Source organism: Marmota marmota, unplaced genomic scaffold (assembly GCF_001458135.2).
Source record: "Marmota marmota marmota unplaced genomic scaffold, marMar, whole genome shotgun sequence".
NCBI classification, from domain to species: domain Eukaryota; kingdom Metazoa; phylum Chordata; class Mammalia; order Rodentia; family Sciuridae; genus Marmota; species Marmota marmota.
The window spans coordinates 7618810-7640067 of NW_026000101.1; the positions used below are offsets into that span (position 1 = coordinate 7618810).

General features: G+C 38.8%; 1 protein-coding gene and 1 long non-coding RNA gene across 3 annotated transcripts in view; one reads left to right on the plus strand and one right to left on the minus strand.

Moving 5' to 3' along the window:
* Positions 1-19: 19 nt before the first annotated feature.
* LOC125610675 overlaps positions 20-21258 on the plus strand; it is a 76483-nt gene continuing 55244 nt past the window's right edge. For both annotated transcript variants that reach the window (XR_007340669.1, XR_007340670.1), the window contains exon 1: positions 20-4765. This is a non-coding gene — a long non-coding RNA (uncharacterized LOC125610675). The remainder of the gene's footprint in view (positions 4766-21258) is intronic.
* The window catches only part of Slc44a1 (solute carrier family 44 member 1), a 138881-nt gene continuing 125709 nt past the window's right edge, over positions 8087-21258 (minus strand). Inside the window, exon 15 of the mRNA XM_015492232.2 lies at positions 8087-8298. Coding sequence (XP_015347718.1) covers positions 8284-8298 — 15 coding nt within the window. The 3' untranslated portion in view covers positions 8087-8283. The remainder of the gene's footprint in view (positions 8299-21258) is intronic.

A 21258-nucleotide genomic window follows, 5' to 3' on the forward strand; every position in this document is an offset into this window, starting at 1 on the left:
GGGGGGAGGAGTGCTCGCGCCTGCGCGCTACGGCCGGCCGCCGGAGTTCAGGTGCCTGGGGTCTGCGCCGCAGGGAGAGGGGTGCGTCCGCCCTCACGAGCACGTCTGCAGCCTCTCCTCCCTTCCCCCATCCCTTTAATTCCGCGAGCGCGAGTTCTTCAGGCCTTGCCATGGGCCACTGGGCATCCAGAAGCCGGGCCCTCGGGAGGGAAAGCCCTGTCCCGGAGATTTATCAGTCCACTCTACATTCCACGCGCACCTGAAGCATCTCCCCACACTAACAAGCCTGGGCGAGACCTCCGGGCTAACCAGGCCCAGCTGTCCAGTGAGAGGAAAGGGGCTAGGAGGGGGATGCAGCAGAAATGTGGGTATGGGACTAATAAGGGGCTGGGGAGCCAAGTAGAACTTTCATAGAGAGCCTGTCTCCACCAGCTCCTTGCTACTAGAATGATCTTTAGCAAGTCACTGTCCCTGAGCCTGTTTGAATTTCTGTAAAATAAAAGAGGCTGCGCTGAGGATTATGAGGATTGAATATTGCATTTAATATTGATGATAATGTATATGAAGTGCGTTGTATAGCTTGTGCTGAGTAAAATACATTTGTTATTGGTAGGGAGTTAGAACCTGCTCAGTCCGTCCTGAGGGGGCAATGCAGGTAAGCTTGAAAATGTTTCTCCCCAAGGAGACCTCATCCTCCTTTTAGATGACTTGAGATGCTCAAAAGTTGAACTGGGCAATCACTTACGAATACATTAAAGAGAAGTAAGTATCGAGTACCTATTGTGTACCAGTTTTGCAAACTGAGAATTCAGTCTAGAATTCAGGTCCAGCTCCCATTAACTTACAATCTTTGTGTGGAAGACTGACAAAAAGAATTAACGTATGAATGATATTATAAGTGATAAATAGAAAAATTACATGGAGTAAAGGATTTAAGAATTGGGAGGGTTCAGTTTCCCATAGGGAGGTCAGGGAAGGCTTCTCTCAGTAGTGACCTGAGTAAGTGGGAGGATGAGTAATGCAAGAGTCGGGGGAAGGGCATTCTAGTGGGAAGCAACAGCAGATACAAAAGCCGGAGAGAGGGTATGAGGAACTATTTATTCTACAGTGCTCTAAATGTCTACCTATGAGTCTCCCCAACTCTACTGTGATTTTCTTGAGGGCCGAATCTTCTTTTACCCATATCTGTATCCTCAGCACAGGGCCTGCCATACAGTCTGCACTCAATAAAATCTTTCTTAAAAAATAATTTTTAGTTGTCAATGGACATTTATTTTATTTATTTATTTGTGGTACTTAGAGTCGAAGCCAGTGCCTCACACATGGTAGGCAAGCTCTCTAGGCTGAGCCACAACCCCAGCTCCTCAATTAATTCTTTCCACCATGCAACCAGCGCACTGGTTTCATTAAAAAGGTTCGTGGCATAAAAGTTAACTAGTGAGATCAAAATAAACACACAGACTCAATTACCTTTTTCTATGACCAGGTCCGAGATGGCTCTCACCTCTCTGGCTCACACCTCAAACCACCCAGTAGGGCAGCAAGGCTTACTCAGGGCTAGCAGGAGAGAGAGAGAGAGCACACCAGGGAGTGGCCTTTTATTGGGAAACAAGAAATTCAGGGGAAAATTCCATCCAATGAAGGTCGAGGGGGGCAGCATTCCAAGGTCAGGGTCAGTGATTGGCCTCAGGGTCAGTGGTCAGTCACACCCCCACGCGGACAGGCTCTAGCACCTGGAGATGGTGGGGAAAGCTCTGACACAGTTTAGCCAGAGCGCCTCACACCCAATCCAGGAGGTGCCCAATCACGTGCGAGAATGGCTTCCCACAAATTCTTTTTAAATCTGCATTGAGATGTACAAGAAATGGGATGAAGGGCACAAACAGGAAAACAAGAGTTTGGTTCAGACTAGTTGGGTAATAATTGGAAAGCCTGGATCCAGGAAGGGCCTCTGAACAATTTTGTTCCTGTCAGCTGAAAGCAGAAGTGGCATACAGTCCTGCAGAGTGATGTCCCCACCCGTCTTGATACCAAGGGAAGTGAAGCTTCTAACCAAATCTTTCCAATTCCATGAGGAGCAGTGAGAGCAGCCAGGTGCCCAGCCACTCACCTATTGCTGCAGTGGCAAAGACTAATCTTCACACCATGCTCTGTGCACTGAGGCTGAGTCAGTTCCCTACAAGAGAGAAATGTAGACTGGGAAATGAAGAGCATCAGAGGTCAAACCACCAGACTGACTGTATGGTTCCCAGTGCTGCCCTTGCTTGCCACCTGGACTCCCACAAAGAGAAGGAAAGAGCATTCCATGCCATTCTTTCTTCTTCAGATGCCAGGGTTTCACCTCAGTCCTATTAAAGGGCAAATCTTGGGCACTTTATGACTGATGGACACCACCACAGGAGGAGGAAGAGAGAGGCTTTGGGAGACAGTGAGTCGCAGCTGAAATGTGATCGCCAGACTCTGTCACAGGCTCATCCTCTAGGAGCTCACTCCTGGCTCCTTGCCTCCAGCTCCTCCGGTTCTCTCCTGCAGCCCAGCCAGGAGTCTGCAGATTTCAACAATTGCTTTACCCTAAGTGACTTCTGCCCTCACCAGATTTATGGCTCTTTTGGTCTGGTTCCACTGCCAAACTCATCCTGGCTCCCTTACTTCCCCTTGTTCCCATTCGGGAACAGCTATTTCCTTCTGGCTGTGACTTCTTTCTTCCCCAGTTCATATAGGTTCTCTCACCGTAATCATTCATGAAGATTGGTGAACTCTGTACCCCAACCCACTCTCAGTGTCTCTGGCTTATAGGCAAATCCTTTACTTTTTCTGCACTCACCATTTCAAGATAAAAATTTTCAAAAACAGTTTTACCACCAAAGTACTAGCTCTTAAATGGGTTCCCTGTAGCAGCTGCCTCAGCATTACTTGCTAACTTCAAAGTGCAAATTCTCAGATTTCTTCCCTAACTGAACTAGGAACTCTGAACTAAAAACTCTGTTTTTAACAAGTCTTCCAGGTGATTCTGATGCACACCAATGCTTGCAAACTATTAAATTAAGAGAAGTAAAATTGCTTAAAAAAAAAAAACGGAAAAAGAAACTACAGGGAAATAAAAACAGATGTTGTTTCAATACTTAGTTTGCTCCAGGCTCAGTGGCACACGCCTCTAATCCCAGTGGCTCCGGAGGCTGAGATAGGAGGATCATGAGTTCAAAGCCAGCTTCAGCACTAAGCAACTCAGTGAAACCCTGTCTCTAAGGAAAATAAAAAATAAAAAATTGGGCTGGAGATGTGGCTCAGTGGTCAAGTGCCCGGAGTTCAATCCCCAGTACCCACCCACTCCCCAAAAAACCTTAGTTTTCTGATTCTGATATAGCATTTCTAGCCATATTTTTCTGAATGAGGCTTCTGGGCCCCATGAACCTCTTTCTAAGGAAACTCCAAGTCAGGATAACCTCATAGTTGTCACTGCTAATGTCTGACAACCCCTCCCAGGACCAGGTTCTCTGTCACTCTGAGGGGTGCCAGGCAGGCATTGCCTGTAGCCCTGAATTGCCTCATAAGTTCTGGGATCCCCTATCTGGTGGGAGAAAAATTTCCTTCCTTTCTGTGTCTCCAACAGTCTTCCCCTTGGATGTCAGTTTAGGGTCACTGGCATGGAGTCACATGTCTGCATGTAAAACCAGACACTGTTTCTTACCACCTATGTGGACACCAATGAGTCTCTTATCCTCACTAAGCCTCAATTTCCTCATCTGTAACATAGTGATCATAATTCCCTTTTAGGGTTGTTGTGAGGATTAAAGGAGATTATGTATGTTTTATGCTTGGCTTAGTTGGCATTTAGTAAGTAGCAGTTACATTACTTCCTGTACACTGTGTCCTTCTATGCCACCCTTGCGTGGTTCTTTCTCCCTTTGGGTCTTTGGAGCCTCAGGAGATCTAGTTTTACCCCAGCTCCCCTTTTCACTTCTATGCTTGACTTTTCTGAAGCATCACTAGCCAAATGTTGCTCTTTTTGAAGCTCCACATCTTTACCCATGCTCCCTGCTAACATCTGGCAAGGGTCTTAGTATACACTACCCAGACTTGGAAAACCCTGAGGCTTCTCTAAGCCTTATTTTCTTCAGTTGTGAAGTAGGAATCATAGCCCTAGCACGTACAAGGGTTGTTGAGTGGATTAAATGAAATAATCCCTGTTAAGTGGTTAGCACAGTTTCTGGAATATAGTAATGATTCAAAAAATTTGCCATGATCCTCTCTTCCCAAGCATAAAAACCTAACTAATTATGTTTTCTGCCCTCTTCTGATGAAAGACCAAACTCTCTCCAAAGCCCTGGAACCTCTGGGAAGTTAGAGCACTAATTTCTGACCCTAGACACTCATTATGGACAGGGTCTCCTAGGAGGAAAAGGACAGTGCAGCCCTGAAGTGGGCTGGCACTCTATGGGGTAGTCTGGCTCCATACTTGGAGAGCTCTAAGCCAAGTGAGAAGCAATCACTAGACACAAACCCGATTGGCCAAGGGCCAGAAAACCATGCGAGAAGAGACACAAACACCCGTGTGTCTTTAACCTGAAAGGAAAAACTCAGGGAAGATGTAATCATTGACTTCAAATCTCCCCAGGGCTGTTGTGTGGACATCAGAGATGACGTGTTGTCTACCATCCCACAGGTAGAATCACACCCGACTGGGGGAAGTTCAGAAGACAGATTTCCATTCAACAAATTGTCTAACTTTCTAAGAAATTCATACAGAACTGGAATAAATGGCTTGGTAAGTGAGATTCCCATCATTAGGGGTATCCAAGCAGAGGCTGGGCATTTGCTTAGAGCTGTCATTGGGGGTGGGGGTATGGGCACTGGAAGGGTAACTGGTAGAGATAACTTTTAACATCTTTCTGAACCTTGAGGTTCCATTATTTTTCCAACTTCAGGTCAATAATCATTTATTTCCTTTCAGACTTGACCATGTAATTGTACTCACCTTTGGAAGGCTCTCTAGATTTCTTCTCCTCACACTCACTCCGTTGGAAGAGGTCCCACTGCTTCCTGGAGAAGGGCCCGAGAGGGCCAGTTCACTAAACCCTAGCTATTAGGATTTTACTGTGTCATAACATCGTGCATGATGGCCTGTTTCTTCTAGACACTGGGGACACTGAGATGAGTAAGCTCTGGGAGGCTCAGAGATTTCTGACATATTCTACTTAGGCCTTAGACACACCTCTGGACTCACCATGTTCAGAGGATGATCATGAATAAAGTAAATTAAACCTGTCAATCTCCTCATGAAAGGAAATCCACCCAGGATGCTGGCCAGAAGCCAGATCCCTCCAACTCAGAAAAACAGGCTTCCTATTGGATCATTGCTCAGATGCCCCTCTCCTTTTTCCTATTCTCTAAAATGTTAGAGGTCTGGTTGAGACTGGGGAGATAAAGGGCCAGAGTGCATGTTTCACCGCACTTACTGGGTGAGACCCAGACTCTGATGCCAGGGTGTTTGAATTCAAATCCCAAGTCTACTTTCTGACTGTGTGGCCTTCAGCAAATTCTTAACTTCTTCATACCTCATTCTCTCATAAAATGAGTATTAAAAGTGTCCACTTGATATGATTACTATGAGAATAAATGACTTAATATATATATATATAAAGTTCTTAGACTAATGCCAGACATACAGAAAATGTGCAATATGTGTTAAATATCTATTGTTATTTTCTGGAGTAAACCACTCTCCTAAGTACATAGCACCAGGAAATAATAGTGTCTGTGTTCTTTGATACTGCACTGCCTTCGCTGTCAGGTTGAGATGGTTCTATGTCAGCACTTCCTGGAAAAATAAGCCTCTTGAAATCCCTCTCTCATTCTGAAGGTCAATCTGTACTTCTCCACGACAAAACAGTCAGAGGCAGAAAGGTGACAGGAAGAACTAAAAGGGCAAGGTAGACAGGGTGTAATATTCTATGATTAGAAAATGTAGCCCATTTCCGTCCATCTCATAGGCTACACCTTGACCTAGCAGCAGACAGGAAGGGAAATAGGATCCTTTCCAAGCTGAGGTAGAAAATGATAAGAGAACAATTCCAAGGAATGAAAGTAGGAGATGAAATTAATTGAATGGAGAGAGAAACCTTCAATGGCCAAATGCTGGGGAAGTGTTAGGAAAACATTAGAACATATATGAGATGGAAAAGTCTGCAGACATAAAAAGTTATCTTTATGAAAAATACCTAGCAACATGAGAGAAAGCTCATGATATTACAGTTTTAAAAACAGCTAGAATTTTTTAAAAATACAATGGACAACATCTGTAGAAACTGATTAATACATTCATAATTGTTCTTTTGGCTAAGATCAGGTATCAGGTGTGAAATCTAAGCTTAGTTTCATGTTATCAAATATAGCATTGCTACAGTCTGAATATTTATGTCAAAATTCACTTGTTGAAATCCTAACCCACAAAATGACGCTATTAAGAGCCTTTGTGAGGTGATTAGATCATGGGGGTGGAGCCCTGAAGAATGGGATGGAAAGAAAGGAAGCCCCAGGAGGACCCTGGCTCTCTCCAGCACGTGAGGATGCAATAAGAAGGTACTGTCTATGAATCAGAGAACAGGACCTAACCAGACACTGAATCTGCTGCCAGCACTTTGATCTAGCTCTTCCAGGTGTCCAGAACTGCAAGAAATAAGCTTCTGTTGTTTATGAACTACACAGTCTATGTTATCATGTAATAGCAGCTTAAACAGACTAGGACAAACACCTGTAAGTATGTATTTGTATTTATTCTTCTGTTTTTCATAAAAGTGAATTGATGACAAGTTGGCTTTGAAATATATAAATTTACATATTAAATTTAAATTAATTTGGCATGATTTCCTCACGGTTAAAAAGAAAAGGGGAGGAGAGGGGGTTGAGAAGAGAGATTAGTAGAGATCAGACTGTCATGGTCTTTGAATTCCTGACCAAGGAGCTGGGATTTGAGCAAGTAGTATGTGGGAAGCCACTTACATGTTTATGAACCAAAAGTTATTTTAGGACACAATTTGGCAGGAGGAATAGGAAGGAAGCGAGTGGGAGGAGTCTGGGGTGAAGAGTTTAGGGGGACCAGGAGGCCCAGGTCCCTCCCCAGCCCCTTCCTTTCCCTAGTTAGATCCTTATAGCTCACAACCCCCACTCCACCACCACTACCACCACATCCATTAGAATATAGGGATTATCTAAACGTCATAAATTTTTAAATAGTTTTCAGTCAAATGGAAAAAATAAGAAAAAGGTCTTAATGAAAATGGATGACTTTCTTCCAAAATCATTAAATTGGGAATTGGTAAAGTTTTTCTGAAAGGGCTATATAGTAAATATTTTATTCACGGTCTCTGTTACAATTATGCAACTCTGCCACTATAGAAGACAGTAGCCATAAGCAGTATATAAAGGATTGGGTGTGGCTGTGTTCCCATAAAACTTTATTTACAAAAATAGATTGGGGGCTGGATTTGACTCAGGCCATAAAAGCACATTAAGAATTATTTTGTTTAGAATATCACTCTGTGATTCTTGTGCACCTCTATGGTCTCACTGATGCTCCCTTGAAGACACTTCCCACATACATGCATCACCATCCCCACCCTTACTCAGAGAGGAGGTAATACCTGTGATGGTATTGTAGAGTAATTTTCTCTGAAACAATAATGAGTAAAGCAGAGTGTTAAAGTGTAGGAGCCTTGATTTGAATACTAACCCTGGCAACCTTGTGATCTTACCATAGCACACAAACTCTCTGAGCCTCCATTTCCTTATGGGCAAAATGAAAATAATAGGCGCAAATTTACAGAGCTGTTGTAAGGACTAAATGTATGTAGTGCACTCATCCTAATGCTTGGCCTGGAAGAGGCCCTGAATAAACATCAGCTCTATAAATAGTAGAGTCAAAGAGGACAGACCCAGCCTGCACCAAGAGAATTCCCTTGCAGATGCAGACTGTAGCAGTACTGGCATTAGATGGAATCTAGTGGAATCTAGAATGGAATCTCTAAACATGCACAAGATTAGAAGAGAAGTTTGAAGACACTGCTGCAAGACAGATTATTACCAAAGCTTCTGGTTAATCATTTATTAGACTGCCCCACTGCAGCAAATCCACTTGGCTGTTCATGGCTGGGGAACCTTGTCGCATGCCTCTGTTCAAGTAATAAGATCCTGCTCTTCATCCTCAGACGCTCCACAGCTGCTGAGTGGGAGAACCCAATGTAGACAGCCTCCTTTGAGTTCATTCTTCCGGTCTCATGAACCCAGTCATCTTCTCTTTAGCTGAAAACAAACACATCAAGCAAATGAATGCTTCTCTCCTAGGGGGACATGACAATGAGAATCAATCAGTAACCAGAAATAACGTGGGATAATCTTTAGACATTAAGAAATGTAAGAGGGCTAAATGCACACACATACATACATACATACCCAGATTAACAAATAAAAGGAATATCTGAGAGAGCCTGGGTTCAAGACTTGATACTACTTCCTTATCAGCTGTGTATTGGTGGTCAAGGTATTTAACATCTGTGCCTACACTTCCCCAAGTATAAAACAAAGATAATCATGGTATGTTCCTTTAAGGATTAAATACATTAATAAATACAAAGTGCTTAGAACAATGCCTGACACGTGGTAAGGAGTGCTAGCGCCGGGTTCATCAGTATTGGTATCAGCATTATTCTTTAACAAAGAGATTTTTAGAGGCTGAACCATGAATCAAATTTGAAGCTATTCTGAAGATTCTGTGGTACTCTCAAAGACCCAAACCTGAAGTCCACATGAAACTTTGGGTTTTTCACTCCTGTAATTCAGTTAGCCGTGGGACAAGTCAGACCAGGATAATGGGTGTTCCCATAGTTAAGGTCAATTCATGGAACAGTGACTGAGTAAACTAACTGAAGATAATAATGATACTGTGGTTTTGCAGAAGGATATCCTGAATCTTAGGAAATACACATTGAGTATTTAGAACAGAAGGGCCACGATGTGCGTACATTCTGCTCAGGTGATTCAAAATGGGGGAGGGGTAGGCAGAGAGAGATGGAAAAAGAAGATGCAAATGAAATGAAATGAATGTTTAACAATAGGTGTGACTCTATATCACCTGGTGTTCTGTGAACCATTCTTATTTAACAGCTTTTCTATAAGCTTGAGATAATTTTCTTTTAATGATAATTTTCTTTTTTTAATAACTTGTTAAAAAACTCATTAGGATGGGTTAATAATGAAAGAAGTGTAGACTCAGCTTGACTCACAAGCAAGCATGGGGCCACTGCAGGACAAGAGGTGACCAGATAGTTCTGACCAGGCAGTGCCAGGAGAGCTCAGACTTGGAACAAGAGAATATGAAGTAATTCAGTGATTCAATTATCTAATGGTGTCAGGCTAAAATCTCCAGAGGCATCCGTCTCCACAACAGGCTCTGTTTATTCAGGGTTAATGTTGAAATTTTATTTTTAAATTCCACGTACTGCCTCTTTGCTGATCCTCCTACCTCAGATTTCTTTCCAACTTCATTCCATTTGGCAAACTGCAGATAGAATCAATCCCTAACCCACTGCTTTTACTATATCAGTTCCTCACCAAGGACATTACAATGATTTCCTGTTTTCTACAATACCTCATCTAAATGGTGCTATGTTATTAGTTTCTTTTTGATAATTTTACATATTTTGACTTGCAGTTTCAACTTTTATGATTTTTCCCCCCTGACCATTGAAAATAACAGGTCCTATAATTAGACTGACATTCAATACTGGGTGTTGCTTAGTTAGGGTCACATGGCTGGACTCTAGGCTTATGCCAAAATTGTGATTTGACTGAGATTGAGATAAAAGTTCTTTATTCTTTTTTTAAAATTTAAATATACTTTTATTTTAGAATAGTTTTGGGTTGCAGAAAATTTAAAAAGTTAATATAGAAAGCTCCCATGTACCCTACACATGGTTACCCCTGCTGTTAACTTTTGACATCACTAAGACAACTAGTGGACCAACAGTGTTGGAGAGCTGTTAACTGAGTTCCATACTTTATTCAGATTTTGTCAGTTTTCCACAATGTCCTTTTCTGTTTCAGGCTCCCATCCAGAAGACCATATTACATCTAGCTTTCCTATTTTTAAATTTAAAAATATGTAAAAAACCAAATGCTACACTTAACAATAAGATACTTTGATGCTCTATCTTTTCCTCTTCCCTTGAACATGAAAAAATTTACAACATACTCCAGCTCATCCCAAGGAATGATTAGAACACTCATTTCCAGGATTCCTGAATTTTCTTTGTGTCAGTCTCTTTGAGAGTTCAAAGTCTCTTCCTGGACTTAAAAGTCCAAGGCTACATCTAATGAGCTGGTCCTAGACAGTTTTATTTCCTATAGAGTATAAAAGACTTCTGTACACAGCAATTCATATGGAGATTCTTGGAATCTCGTATTTGACACAAACACTCAGCGCTAAAATGAGCGTTCACTAACTACTAAGGAAAGTACTTCAGTAACATTCCTTCAGGCATGATTCATACCTCAGGGGCCAGGAATAGTAAAATACATCATCTGGCATCAACTGCCCTCATACTGCCAGTGACTTTTCTCTGATTTGGTCACAGGCAGGCATTTTATTCACCTGCTTAGAGATTCAGAGACCTAATTAACAGATGAGGTCTAATCGGCTTTTCTAGCCTCTGATTCTGGATCTGCATGCCTTCTCATATCTGCCTGTTTCTCTGCATGGCTAGAACAAGTTCATCTCACCAAGGGACCCTGTTTCTCCTACCAGAAGTGGGGAATCAAATATAAGATCCTGTCAAGGATGAAGAGTTACACAGCTTTCAGAAAAAATTAAATATTTTTTAAAGTGGCAACAACTTTTTCCAAATGAAATATTTGCTATAAAATTTTAAACAGGCAATTAGGACATTCTATGTTTTGATGCTTCCATCAATTATTTGAAAACACAATACAAAATCCAAGGGCTTTTTGAAAAAAGAAAAAAATGTGTTCATAAGTGTACCATCCCCACATTTATTTTCAGTTTTATGACTTCTTGTTCATGTTTGGTTATACTATGCATTCTGTTTGCCTCACATTATACTGTAAACCAATCCTACATTTCTATTTCCAATGTATTTTTAGTGTTCACATAATATTCCATTAAGTGTATGTATAATCATTTAAACCTTTCACTAATGTGCTGTATGAGGGCAAAGATAAGTGTCTTTTTTTTTTTTTCCTCACCACTGTACACTCAGCATTTAATGGAGGGAAAGTAGATATTCATGACATAATTGAATAAAAAGTGAACTTCAATGGCTTTGAATTCTTATTCTCATGTATTATTTTTAATGTGTCCTACTTTTTTTGGTTACTTACTCTTTATTGGCAACCTTTTGATTAAAAAACAAACAGAAAACATCGATCAGTTTCCTTTGATTGTGATCTTGGTATGACTGGTACAATTCCATGGAAATCCTTTGCATGTCTGAAATGTCTTTGTCCTACCCTCACATGTATTGCATAGCTTGGATAGATAGAGAATTCTGTGATGGAAATTATGTCCCCTCAGAAATGTGAAGGCAACATCCCAGGACTCTTTTGAGAAAGCCGATGTCATTCTGACTCTTGATACTTTTGTTGTATGTAACATCCCCTGCTTACACAGCACCATCACCCTTCTCACTGTCTCTGTCTTCCTGGAAGGTTTGCCCAGGTGTTTTGAGATAACTTGATGACACAATTGTTATGGGTCTATATTCACCTATTCGTCTAGGCAATTAGTAGGCATTTTTTTTTGAGAGAGAGAGAGAGAGAGAGAGAATTTTTTAATGTTTATTTTTCAGCTTTCGGTGGACACAACATCTTTATTTTATTTTTATGTGGTGCTGAGGATCGAACCCAGTGCCCCACGCATGCCAGGCGAGCACGTTACCGCTTGAGCCACATCCCCAGTCCCAGGCTTTTTTTTAAATATCTATTTTTTAGTTGTAGTTGGACACAATATCTTTACTTTATTTATTTTTATGTGGTGCTGAGGATTGAAACTAGGGCCTCATCAGTGGCCATTTTTAATCTAGAAGTTCATGTCTTTCACTTATGAAAGCTTCCCTTTTCCTGAATTATATCTCCTAGATTCTCCTATTTCTTCTCTTCTTGCTTCTCTTGTGCTGCCTCTTACATCCTCCACCTCTTCATGCCCCTCCTCCTTGTTTTGATGGTGAATCACTTGGAATGGATCTCCAACTTCATCTTTTCCATCTTTCTGAGACATTTCATCAAATTCATCTTCCAAACCTTCTCATGAGCTTTACATTTTTTCCTTTTTAATTTTTGAGTTGTAGATGAACTCAATACCTTAAGTTCACTTATTTATTTTTATGTGGTGCTGAGGATGGAACCCAGTGCCTCACACCTGCTAGGCAAGTGCTCTACCACTGACTACAGCCCCAGTCCCTCATTTTTAATTTTTGAGAGCTCCTTTTTGTTTTCAGAATCTTCCTCTCAAATAGCCAAGTATTTTCATGGATACAATCTTTCCCTCGAGTGGAATTAGTAATTTTTAGAAACATTTTCTTTACCTTGCAATCTATTTCCCCCAAGTTGTTTTATTCTTCTTTTCTTCTTTGTTTTGGTCTTTCATAGTAGAGACTTGCCTCAAGGATCTGGTCGTTTTTATTTAAGAATTAAATAAAAATTAAAATTAACTAAAACTAAAATTAACTGGAAGTTTTTTATTTTTAGGTCAATTTGGTCATTGAAATAGTTCTCTACAGGTGACATGACTGAGTCTTAATTGGAGCCCCCGCCCTACCCCATACACCTATTTTGGTGTTTTCTTGGGCTAGTCAGATTCTCCAGAGAATGATTTCCTAGTCTCCCACTTAATGGGAAAAGATATCATTGCTAGACTTCTGGGAAGTGGGAGTGGGAGAAGGCCTCTTCTACTTTCAGACTTCTACTTAATCCCCTTGACGTAATATGGTCCCCTATTTCTGATGCCTCCGCAAGTCCTACTTTATCCTCTTTAGAGAGTACTCTCTAATCTGCTGAAGATGACAAGTGGCATTTGCCTGATTGTACAGAATAGGGGTATGGTAGCTAGAAAATGATTTTTTTAATGCTTTTTAAAAAATGCTTTTAAAAGTTTCGTTATAAACACAGTAAAAACACAAAATCTATGGCTCTTCTAGGCTCTCTGGTACCAGTACACAGGAAAAAAGAGATCAATCTTGGGTTGATGGAAATTATGTCAACATAGCTTTGGTCTCTAAATACAGAAAGACAGTTTTCAATCCAGGAAATCATTTGTTTTCATACCCCTTGTTATAGCCTGCTTGTTAATAATCTAATGTCATTTTAGGTAAGTCTTCTGCACTTTAGGTAAGTTTTATGCAATTCCCCACCTCTAACCTTCTACAAAGCAGAACAGAAAGACAGCATTTTATTATACACCAATAATGTTTATTATCTTTAACAAGGAGTGGCCTAAAGAGATCGTTGGCCTACTAGTTAATTATTGACAAAGAGAAGGGCTGTAAATTAACCATTCCAAAACTAGAGCCACTATTGTTCTGGACCTCTAAAAAAAGTAATTTCATATAATCAATTTACTATTTTGGTAACTTGTTGCAAATTGTTTATGTTGGAAGTATGCAAGGAAATAAAAATCCTTAAATCAAAGCTGCTTTATCATGTGCATCACAGACAGGTAAGTCTTCTGCAATTTAGGTAAGTTTTATGCAATTCCCCACCTTTAACCTTCTACAAAGCAGAACAGAAAGACAGCATTCAATAATATTTCCTCACATGAATTTAAGGGTGATGGGTCTACAGAGTTATTCCTACCCTAAAATTACTAGGTTTTGAATTCTTTTAGTCAAGCTCAATGGACTTGAATTTGAGCTTTGTATTTAAAGAGTATTTTAGAGCTCCATCTTCTTTTCAGGTGAATATCCTTTATAGTCCTCACGTCTCAGAGGAGGTCAATCTCCTCCCCATACCAGTAAACAAGGAACAAGCATGAACTGGTGTAAGATTATAATTTTGGTGCTTGTTAGAGAATAAAATACACTCATTTCACTGCAGTATGTCAAGAATCCAGATAATAAATATAAAGCAATGAAATAGAACTGTGAGTCTAGAAATAAACCCATTCATCTGTGGTCAATTGGTTTTGACCTTGACAAGGGGGTCAAGACTATTAAATGGAAGAAAAAAATCTTTCAATAAAGGGTAATGGGACAACTGGATATTTACATGCAAAAGAAGAAAGTTGGGTACCTACCTCACTTTATATACACTATACATAAAATTAGCTCAAAAAGATCAAAGACATAAATACCCAGACTAAAACAATAAAACTCTCAGAAGAAAATTTAGGATTAAAGCATCATGACCTTGGATTGAACAATGTTTTCTTAGGTATGAAAACAAAGGTGTAAGCACCCCAGGAAAAGATAAATAATTTGACTTAACCAAAATTAAAAACTTTTATGCTTCAAAGAACACCATTAAAAGAACAAAAAGATAACCCACAAAATGGGAGAGAATACTTGCAAATCATATATCTGTTAAGAGTGTAGTGTCTAGAATACGTAAAGAATATTTACACTCAACGAGAAGACAACCCAATTTAAAAAACAACAACAAAAAAGGTCTTGAATAGACATTTATCCAAAGAACATTTAATAAATATATGACAAGGTACTTAATTAATATCATTCCAAAACTAGAGCCACTGTTGTTCTGGACTTCTAAAAAAATTGGTTATTAGGAAAATGCAAAGCCAAGCCACAAAAACATACTACTTCATAACTACTAGAAAGGATATGATAGAAAAGATGGGAAATAACACAAGTTGTCAAGGACATAGAGAAATTGAAATCCTACCATTGCTATTTGCAGCTGCTGTGTAAAACAATTTGGCAGTTCCTCAAAAGGTTAAACATAGAGTTACATCTGACCTAGCAATTCTACTCTTAGATATGTCCCCAAGAGAACTAAAATCACATATCTCACCAAAACTTACACATGAATGTTCATAGTATTATTATCCATAATAGCTGAAAGATGCAAACAACTTGAAGTATTCATCAATTAATGTATAAAAAAAACAAAATGTGGTGTATCATACAGTGGATTATTATTCAGCCATAAAGAAGAATAGACTACTGGTATATACCACTGTATTCATCTGTTTTTTGTTGCCAATAACACAATACCACAGACTGAATAAGTTTTCATGAAAGAGTTTTATTTTGGCTCATGGTTCTGGAGGTCCAGGTTGAAGGACCACATCTGGTGATGGTTGCTGTCAGTCCACGACATCACATGGCAAGAGACAGACAGTGTGTACATGAGTTTTGTCTCCTCTGATTTATCTTTGCTTACAAGGCCCTTGATATTCAATCATGGGGGCTGCATCCTGACTACTTTATCTGATCCTAATCACCTTCCAAAGGCCCCATCTCCAAACATCATAGTCAGATCACCTCTCCTCTTTATCTCTCACAACGGGGATTAATTTTCAACATATGAACCCTTGGGGGATACACTCAAACCATTCAAACCATTGCAGCTACAATATGGTTGAACTTTGAAAATGTTATGCTAAGTGAAAGAAAACAGGCAAAAAAAAAGTCTATGTGCTATGTAATTTCATTTTCATGAAATATTCAGAACAGGCAAATTTATAGAGAAATAAAGGAGGATTAACAGTTGCCAGGTACTGGGTAAGGGAAATAGGCATTGACTGCTAAATGGCATAGGGTTACTTTTTGGGGGTGAGAATGTTCTGGAGTTAGTGGTCATGGTTGCACAGCTTTGTGAATGTGCCAAAAAAATACAAGTTGTTCACTTTAGAATGGTGAATTACGTCTCAATTTTTAAATAAATTATGAAAAACTTTAGTGAGAAAGTTTTTGTCATTGATTTCCACATGAGAAGACCTATAATTAGGATTCATACACATTAGAGGACACAAAAGACTTAAATACAATTAAAGGCAGCAAAGTTCTCCATGGGAAGAATAATAATTTCAAAAATCATTTTTTCCATATTAATTTTTGTAATGAAGAGTCTTCTAAATCAAATCACAGAAATCTTCTTTGACAGGGAACAATAGTTAATAAGTGGTTTTATATATCAAAGGGTAATAGGTGCTAACGTAGAAAAATAAAGGATATTAGCCTAGACAGGGAATGTACTGAATTCTGTAAGTAGTTCGGGGTATACCTCTGGGATGGGCTACATTTGTGCTGAGCTCTGAAACAACTGAGGGCAGACACCTGTGGAAGCAAGTCACAGGCTGAGATATGCCTGGTATAAATATGGAAAAGCCAGGGTCCAGGTGATCCTATGGCTAGAGCAGAGCGAGTAGCAGAGAATGAGTTGAGAGCAGTCATAGGCAGGTGGGTAGGAGATGAATCATGTGGAGGCTTTGCATTTTGATCTCAGTGAGATGGCGAGATGCTGGAGAGTTCTGAGCAGAGGAGTAATGAGACCCCATTTGGGTTTTAAAGGATCACTCTGACTCCTGTGTTAAGAATAATGTGTAATGGGACGAAATTGGTACAAATTATTAGACTGTTGAATTTTTTTAGGCAAGGGATAAAGGATGAAGGCAGTGGAAGAAGTGAGAAGTGATTGGGTTATGGATCTCCGTGGAAAAAACAGTCTACTACATTACCCGATGGGCGGGATACGGGGTCTGAGAGAAAAAGTAAGGTTAAGGATGAACACAGGGTTTCACTGTCAGCAAACAGGAAGGCAGGGTGGCCAGTTACTGAGAGTGGAGTTTGGCTTGGGAATATTACATCTGACATTCTTATTAAATCCAAGTGGAGACAGCAGTAGGCAATTAGGAAGGCTTAAGGGAATCTAAATTTCATCTGGAAACTAAGGGGGAAAAGTTGCTAAGTAAAATTCAAAATGTAAATGAATGCAGGGCATTGCCTTTACAGATGATGACGTGCAATCTAAAATTACAATAAATAAAGTGGAAAAGAAAGAACAGAGATGGATGGAACAAGAGATTCACCTTGAAACAGTTCCTCAGGTCCTCTCTGCACTTGCAGCTTTAAGTGCTGATGTTTTTGCTATTTTTGATAAGCCCTAAATCTTGGATGCTGACTCATAACCTTGTTGAGATGAGCACTTTTTCCAATGGAAAATCTTGTTTTCCCTTGATATACATAATCATTGTTCAAAAAATTAAACCAATGCAGACTACCACCCCTCCAAGTTTTGAGATAGTCTGACCTTAATATCCTTCCAAATCTTTCTTCTAAGGCAAGATGTGAATTGTGTGCCCTGTGGATGTGGTTGTGTATAACTCAGCTGTGAGTGCACCAATCGAAGGTCCACACTGTGGAGGTGTGAATGCAGCTTTGTTTTAGTTTTCAATTATATTCCCAAGTAATTCACTAAAGATTTGAAGTGAATGCTTTCTACACCATTTGTTAAAGTTATGGAATAACTTTATTAATATCATAGTCACTGTCATAGCAGCTGATGCATACTCAATGTGATGTTTCCTGGGCAGCTCACTCCTTGCTAACTGCCCCACATGCATCCTTCAATGGAACCGTCCCTAAAATCACCCTTTTATAGGTGGAAAAACTGAGGATGAAATGGACTGAGTAACTTGCTCACAACCAGAAAAAAATAGTAGTAACAGGATCTGAACCCAGATGTGGCCAATCACAAAGCCCCAACTCTTAATTGGTAGGCTTCTTGGAATATTAAGAATCTATACCACATGATAAAACATCTCCACAAATCAACAGAGGAAGGGATAAAATTACTTAATAACTAGGCCTCACTCCTCATCATATGATGAATTATTTCCAGCTAATAACACATAAGGAAAGTGAAAGTAAGGGAAACGAAACTATTAAAATTACAATATAAATTCTTACCTTATTTTTAAAAAAGAGAAACTTTGCTGAGCTGAAGATACAGCTCAATGGTAGAGTGGCTCACCTAGTGTATGAAGCCGGGTCCAAGACCCAGCACCCCCAAAATAAATAAATAAAGAGAAGAAAAAAATTTAAAATAGGAGAAAATATAGGTGAGTATTTTACTGATTTGAGGGTTAAGGAAGGATTTTGGAGTAGGAAAAGGAGGGTTCATTATGTTTTTAAAAATGAACTTGTATTAATAATCATGTTAAAAATTATAACAATAGGAAGGGCAGCAGAATAAAATAGACATTATTATTGCTGTATGTATATAGGTGACTGTATGACCAATGTGATTCTGCAACCTGTACAATCAGAAAAACGTGAAATTATACCCCATTTGATTCAAATGTATGAATTGTCAAGATCATTGTACTGTCATGTGTAACTAATAAAAAAAATTATAACAAAAATAAGTATCATCTAAAAGTCAATTTCTTTTTTTTTTTTAAATATTTTTTAGTTGTTGATAGACCTTTATTTTATTTATTTATATGTGGTGCTAAGAATCAAACCCAGTGCCTCACACATGCCAGGCAAGTGCTCTACCGCTGAGCCCCAGCCCCAGCCCCTAAAAGTCAATTTCTTTTTACCCAATAAGTCATTGAGATTCCAGGAACGTACACTTAACAAAAAGAGGTGCTGAGATAAACAAAGATTTCTACACAAGGATAATCACTGTAGCAATATCAACAACCCCTTAATTTTTTGAGAAAATTGCTAAATTCAATTATAGGAGAATGATTGAATAAAATAAAGAACATTTTAATGAAAAATATTATAAATCTATGAGTCCTGCTTTCAAAGAACTCTTAATAAAAACATGAGGAATCTCTCACATATTAGATTTATTAAGGAAACAGAAGATTGAAAATTGTTAATATATTTTATTTCCTCTAACTTTTTATGTTTAGCATTACCTGAATTAAGCAAGATATACTAGGCAGATACACATATGAAGAAATTATGACAGAGCATGAAAATAGTTATTATTTGGCGATTATAAGAATACGACTATTTTGGGGGGCTGGGGTTATGGCTCATTGGTAGGGCGCTCGCCTAGCATGTGCGAGGCATTGGGTTCGATCCTTAGCATCACATAAAAATAAATAAATGAAATAAAGGTACTGTGTCCAACTACAGCTAAAAAAATTAAAAAAGAATATGACTATTTTTTTACATGTATATTTTGGGCTATAGTTTCTTTCTTTCTCTCTCTGTCTCTCTCATTCTTTCTTTCTTTCGAGACAGGGTCTTGCTAAATTGCTAAGGGTTTTGCTCAATTGCTGAGGCTGGCTTTGAGTTTGCATTTCTCCTGCCTCAGCCTCATGAGCCACTGGGATTATAGGTGTTTGTCACCACATCTGCCTTGGTTGTATTTTTAACTTCAGTGTTGTGATTGGTAATTTTTATTATCCATAATGAGCTAAGTGATTTTCTAAATCCATCCATCCATTTATTTATTTATATTAGATCTTTATGGTTATACACATTAATTGGGTTCATCCTGACAAACTCAAACATGCACGGTACATTTATTTATGTATAGTCATTTTATTTACTTATTCATTTCTTTACTTACTTTTTAATCTATCCATATAATAATTCGTGTAAGAAGATTGAGTTTGAATTGGGCTGTGGCAGATAATAAATATGACTTTGACAAATTACCAATCTTCTCTAGCCTCTTTTCTCATCCACAAAATGGAAAGAGTAATACCTGATCTGCAAGAGTACATGATGTAATGTATACAAAAAACTCTGCATGATGACTCACTGTTAAAAGGCATTCAAGAAACAGCAGTTGGTATTATTTGATTATTGTTAGTTTTTAAAGTGGAAAAAGATTTAAGAAGCAAAGAAGTAGTGAGGAACTGAAAATGTGTGGTCAGGGGGATTATTTTTAAGTAATGTCAAAACAAGAGCTATAAAATATGTTACATTCTTGTAACCTAAAGTGAGTGCCAGTGTCAACTTATACCAAAGATCAAACCAAAAACCAAACACTGTTAGGAATAATGCAATGCACTGGGTAACACCAGCAAACTGTCCAAAGATGTTTAGTAACTCTCACATTGCCACCTTGTGGAATTAGTGACACATTACATATCCCACGGAGATTTTATTTTGAAGCAAAATATATAGAAAGGCTAAATTATACAAATATTCATGTTGAAAAATAGTATTTAATACAGCAAGATCATATGTAAATCGATCAAGCCCATATTCATTTTTTTTGACAGTGAGAGAGGGGAGAGAGAGAGAGAATTTTAATATTTATTTTTTAGTTATCGGCGGACACAACATGTTTGTTTTGTATGTGGTGCTGAGGATTGAACCCGGGCCGCACTCATGCCAGGCGAGCATGCTACCACTTGAGCCACATCCCCAGCCCCCATATTCATTTTTAAAGTAATTTTCTTTCATTATAGAAAGTGGTTTTACAGGAAGTTGGCAAACAAAGATAATTGCCATAATCCTATCATTGCAATAACATCATTTGAAAATTATTTTTATTTCATCCCATTTTATTTTTAAGTTAATATAATATTGTTAGAATTTTTCATGCTATTGCACTCTTCATAGTGATTTTTAATGACCGTACGACACTGTATCGAATGGATGTGCCAGACCTTGACTCAATAGTCCCTTAATGTTGGACATCTAGACTGCTTCCAACAAAAAGGAGCCTATTTTGATAGTTATTGTTTAGGTAGATATTAATCTACTTAGTTTTAAAATTAAAATGTGTGATTACAAAAGTAATGTGTTATTAGTATTTTAAAAGATAAGCAAAAATAAGAAAACAAACTACAGTCACAGTTTCCCAACCCAGATAACTACTTTAACACCCTGAAGATATTTTACAACATAGAGAGTATACGTTGACTTTGTTTTGTACTGGGGATTGAACCAAGGGCCTTCTACATGCTAGGCAAGTGCTCCACCACAGAGCTACACCCTCTGCCCTTTTTATTTTATTTTGAAACAGGTTCTCACTAAGTTGCCCAGGCTGGTCTTGAACTTGTGATCCTCTTGCCTCAGTCTCCCAAGTATCTGGGATTATAGGTGTGCACCACCATACCTAGTTTATATTGACATTTTAAAACAAAAGTTGGATTATATTACTAGAACATGCCTTTTCACTTGAAATTATATCACATATAACTTTTTGTCAGTTATGATAATTGAAAGCATTATTTATTGACTAAATCATATTTAATTATATAGATTGAATATTTTCTTTCACTACTGGGGGTTGAACCCAGGGCCTTGAGTGTTA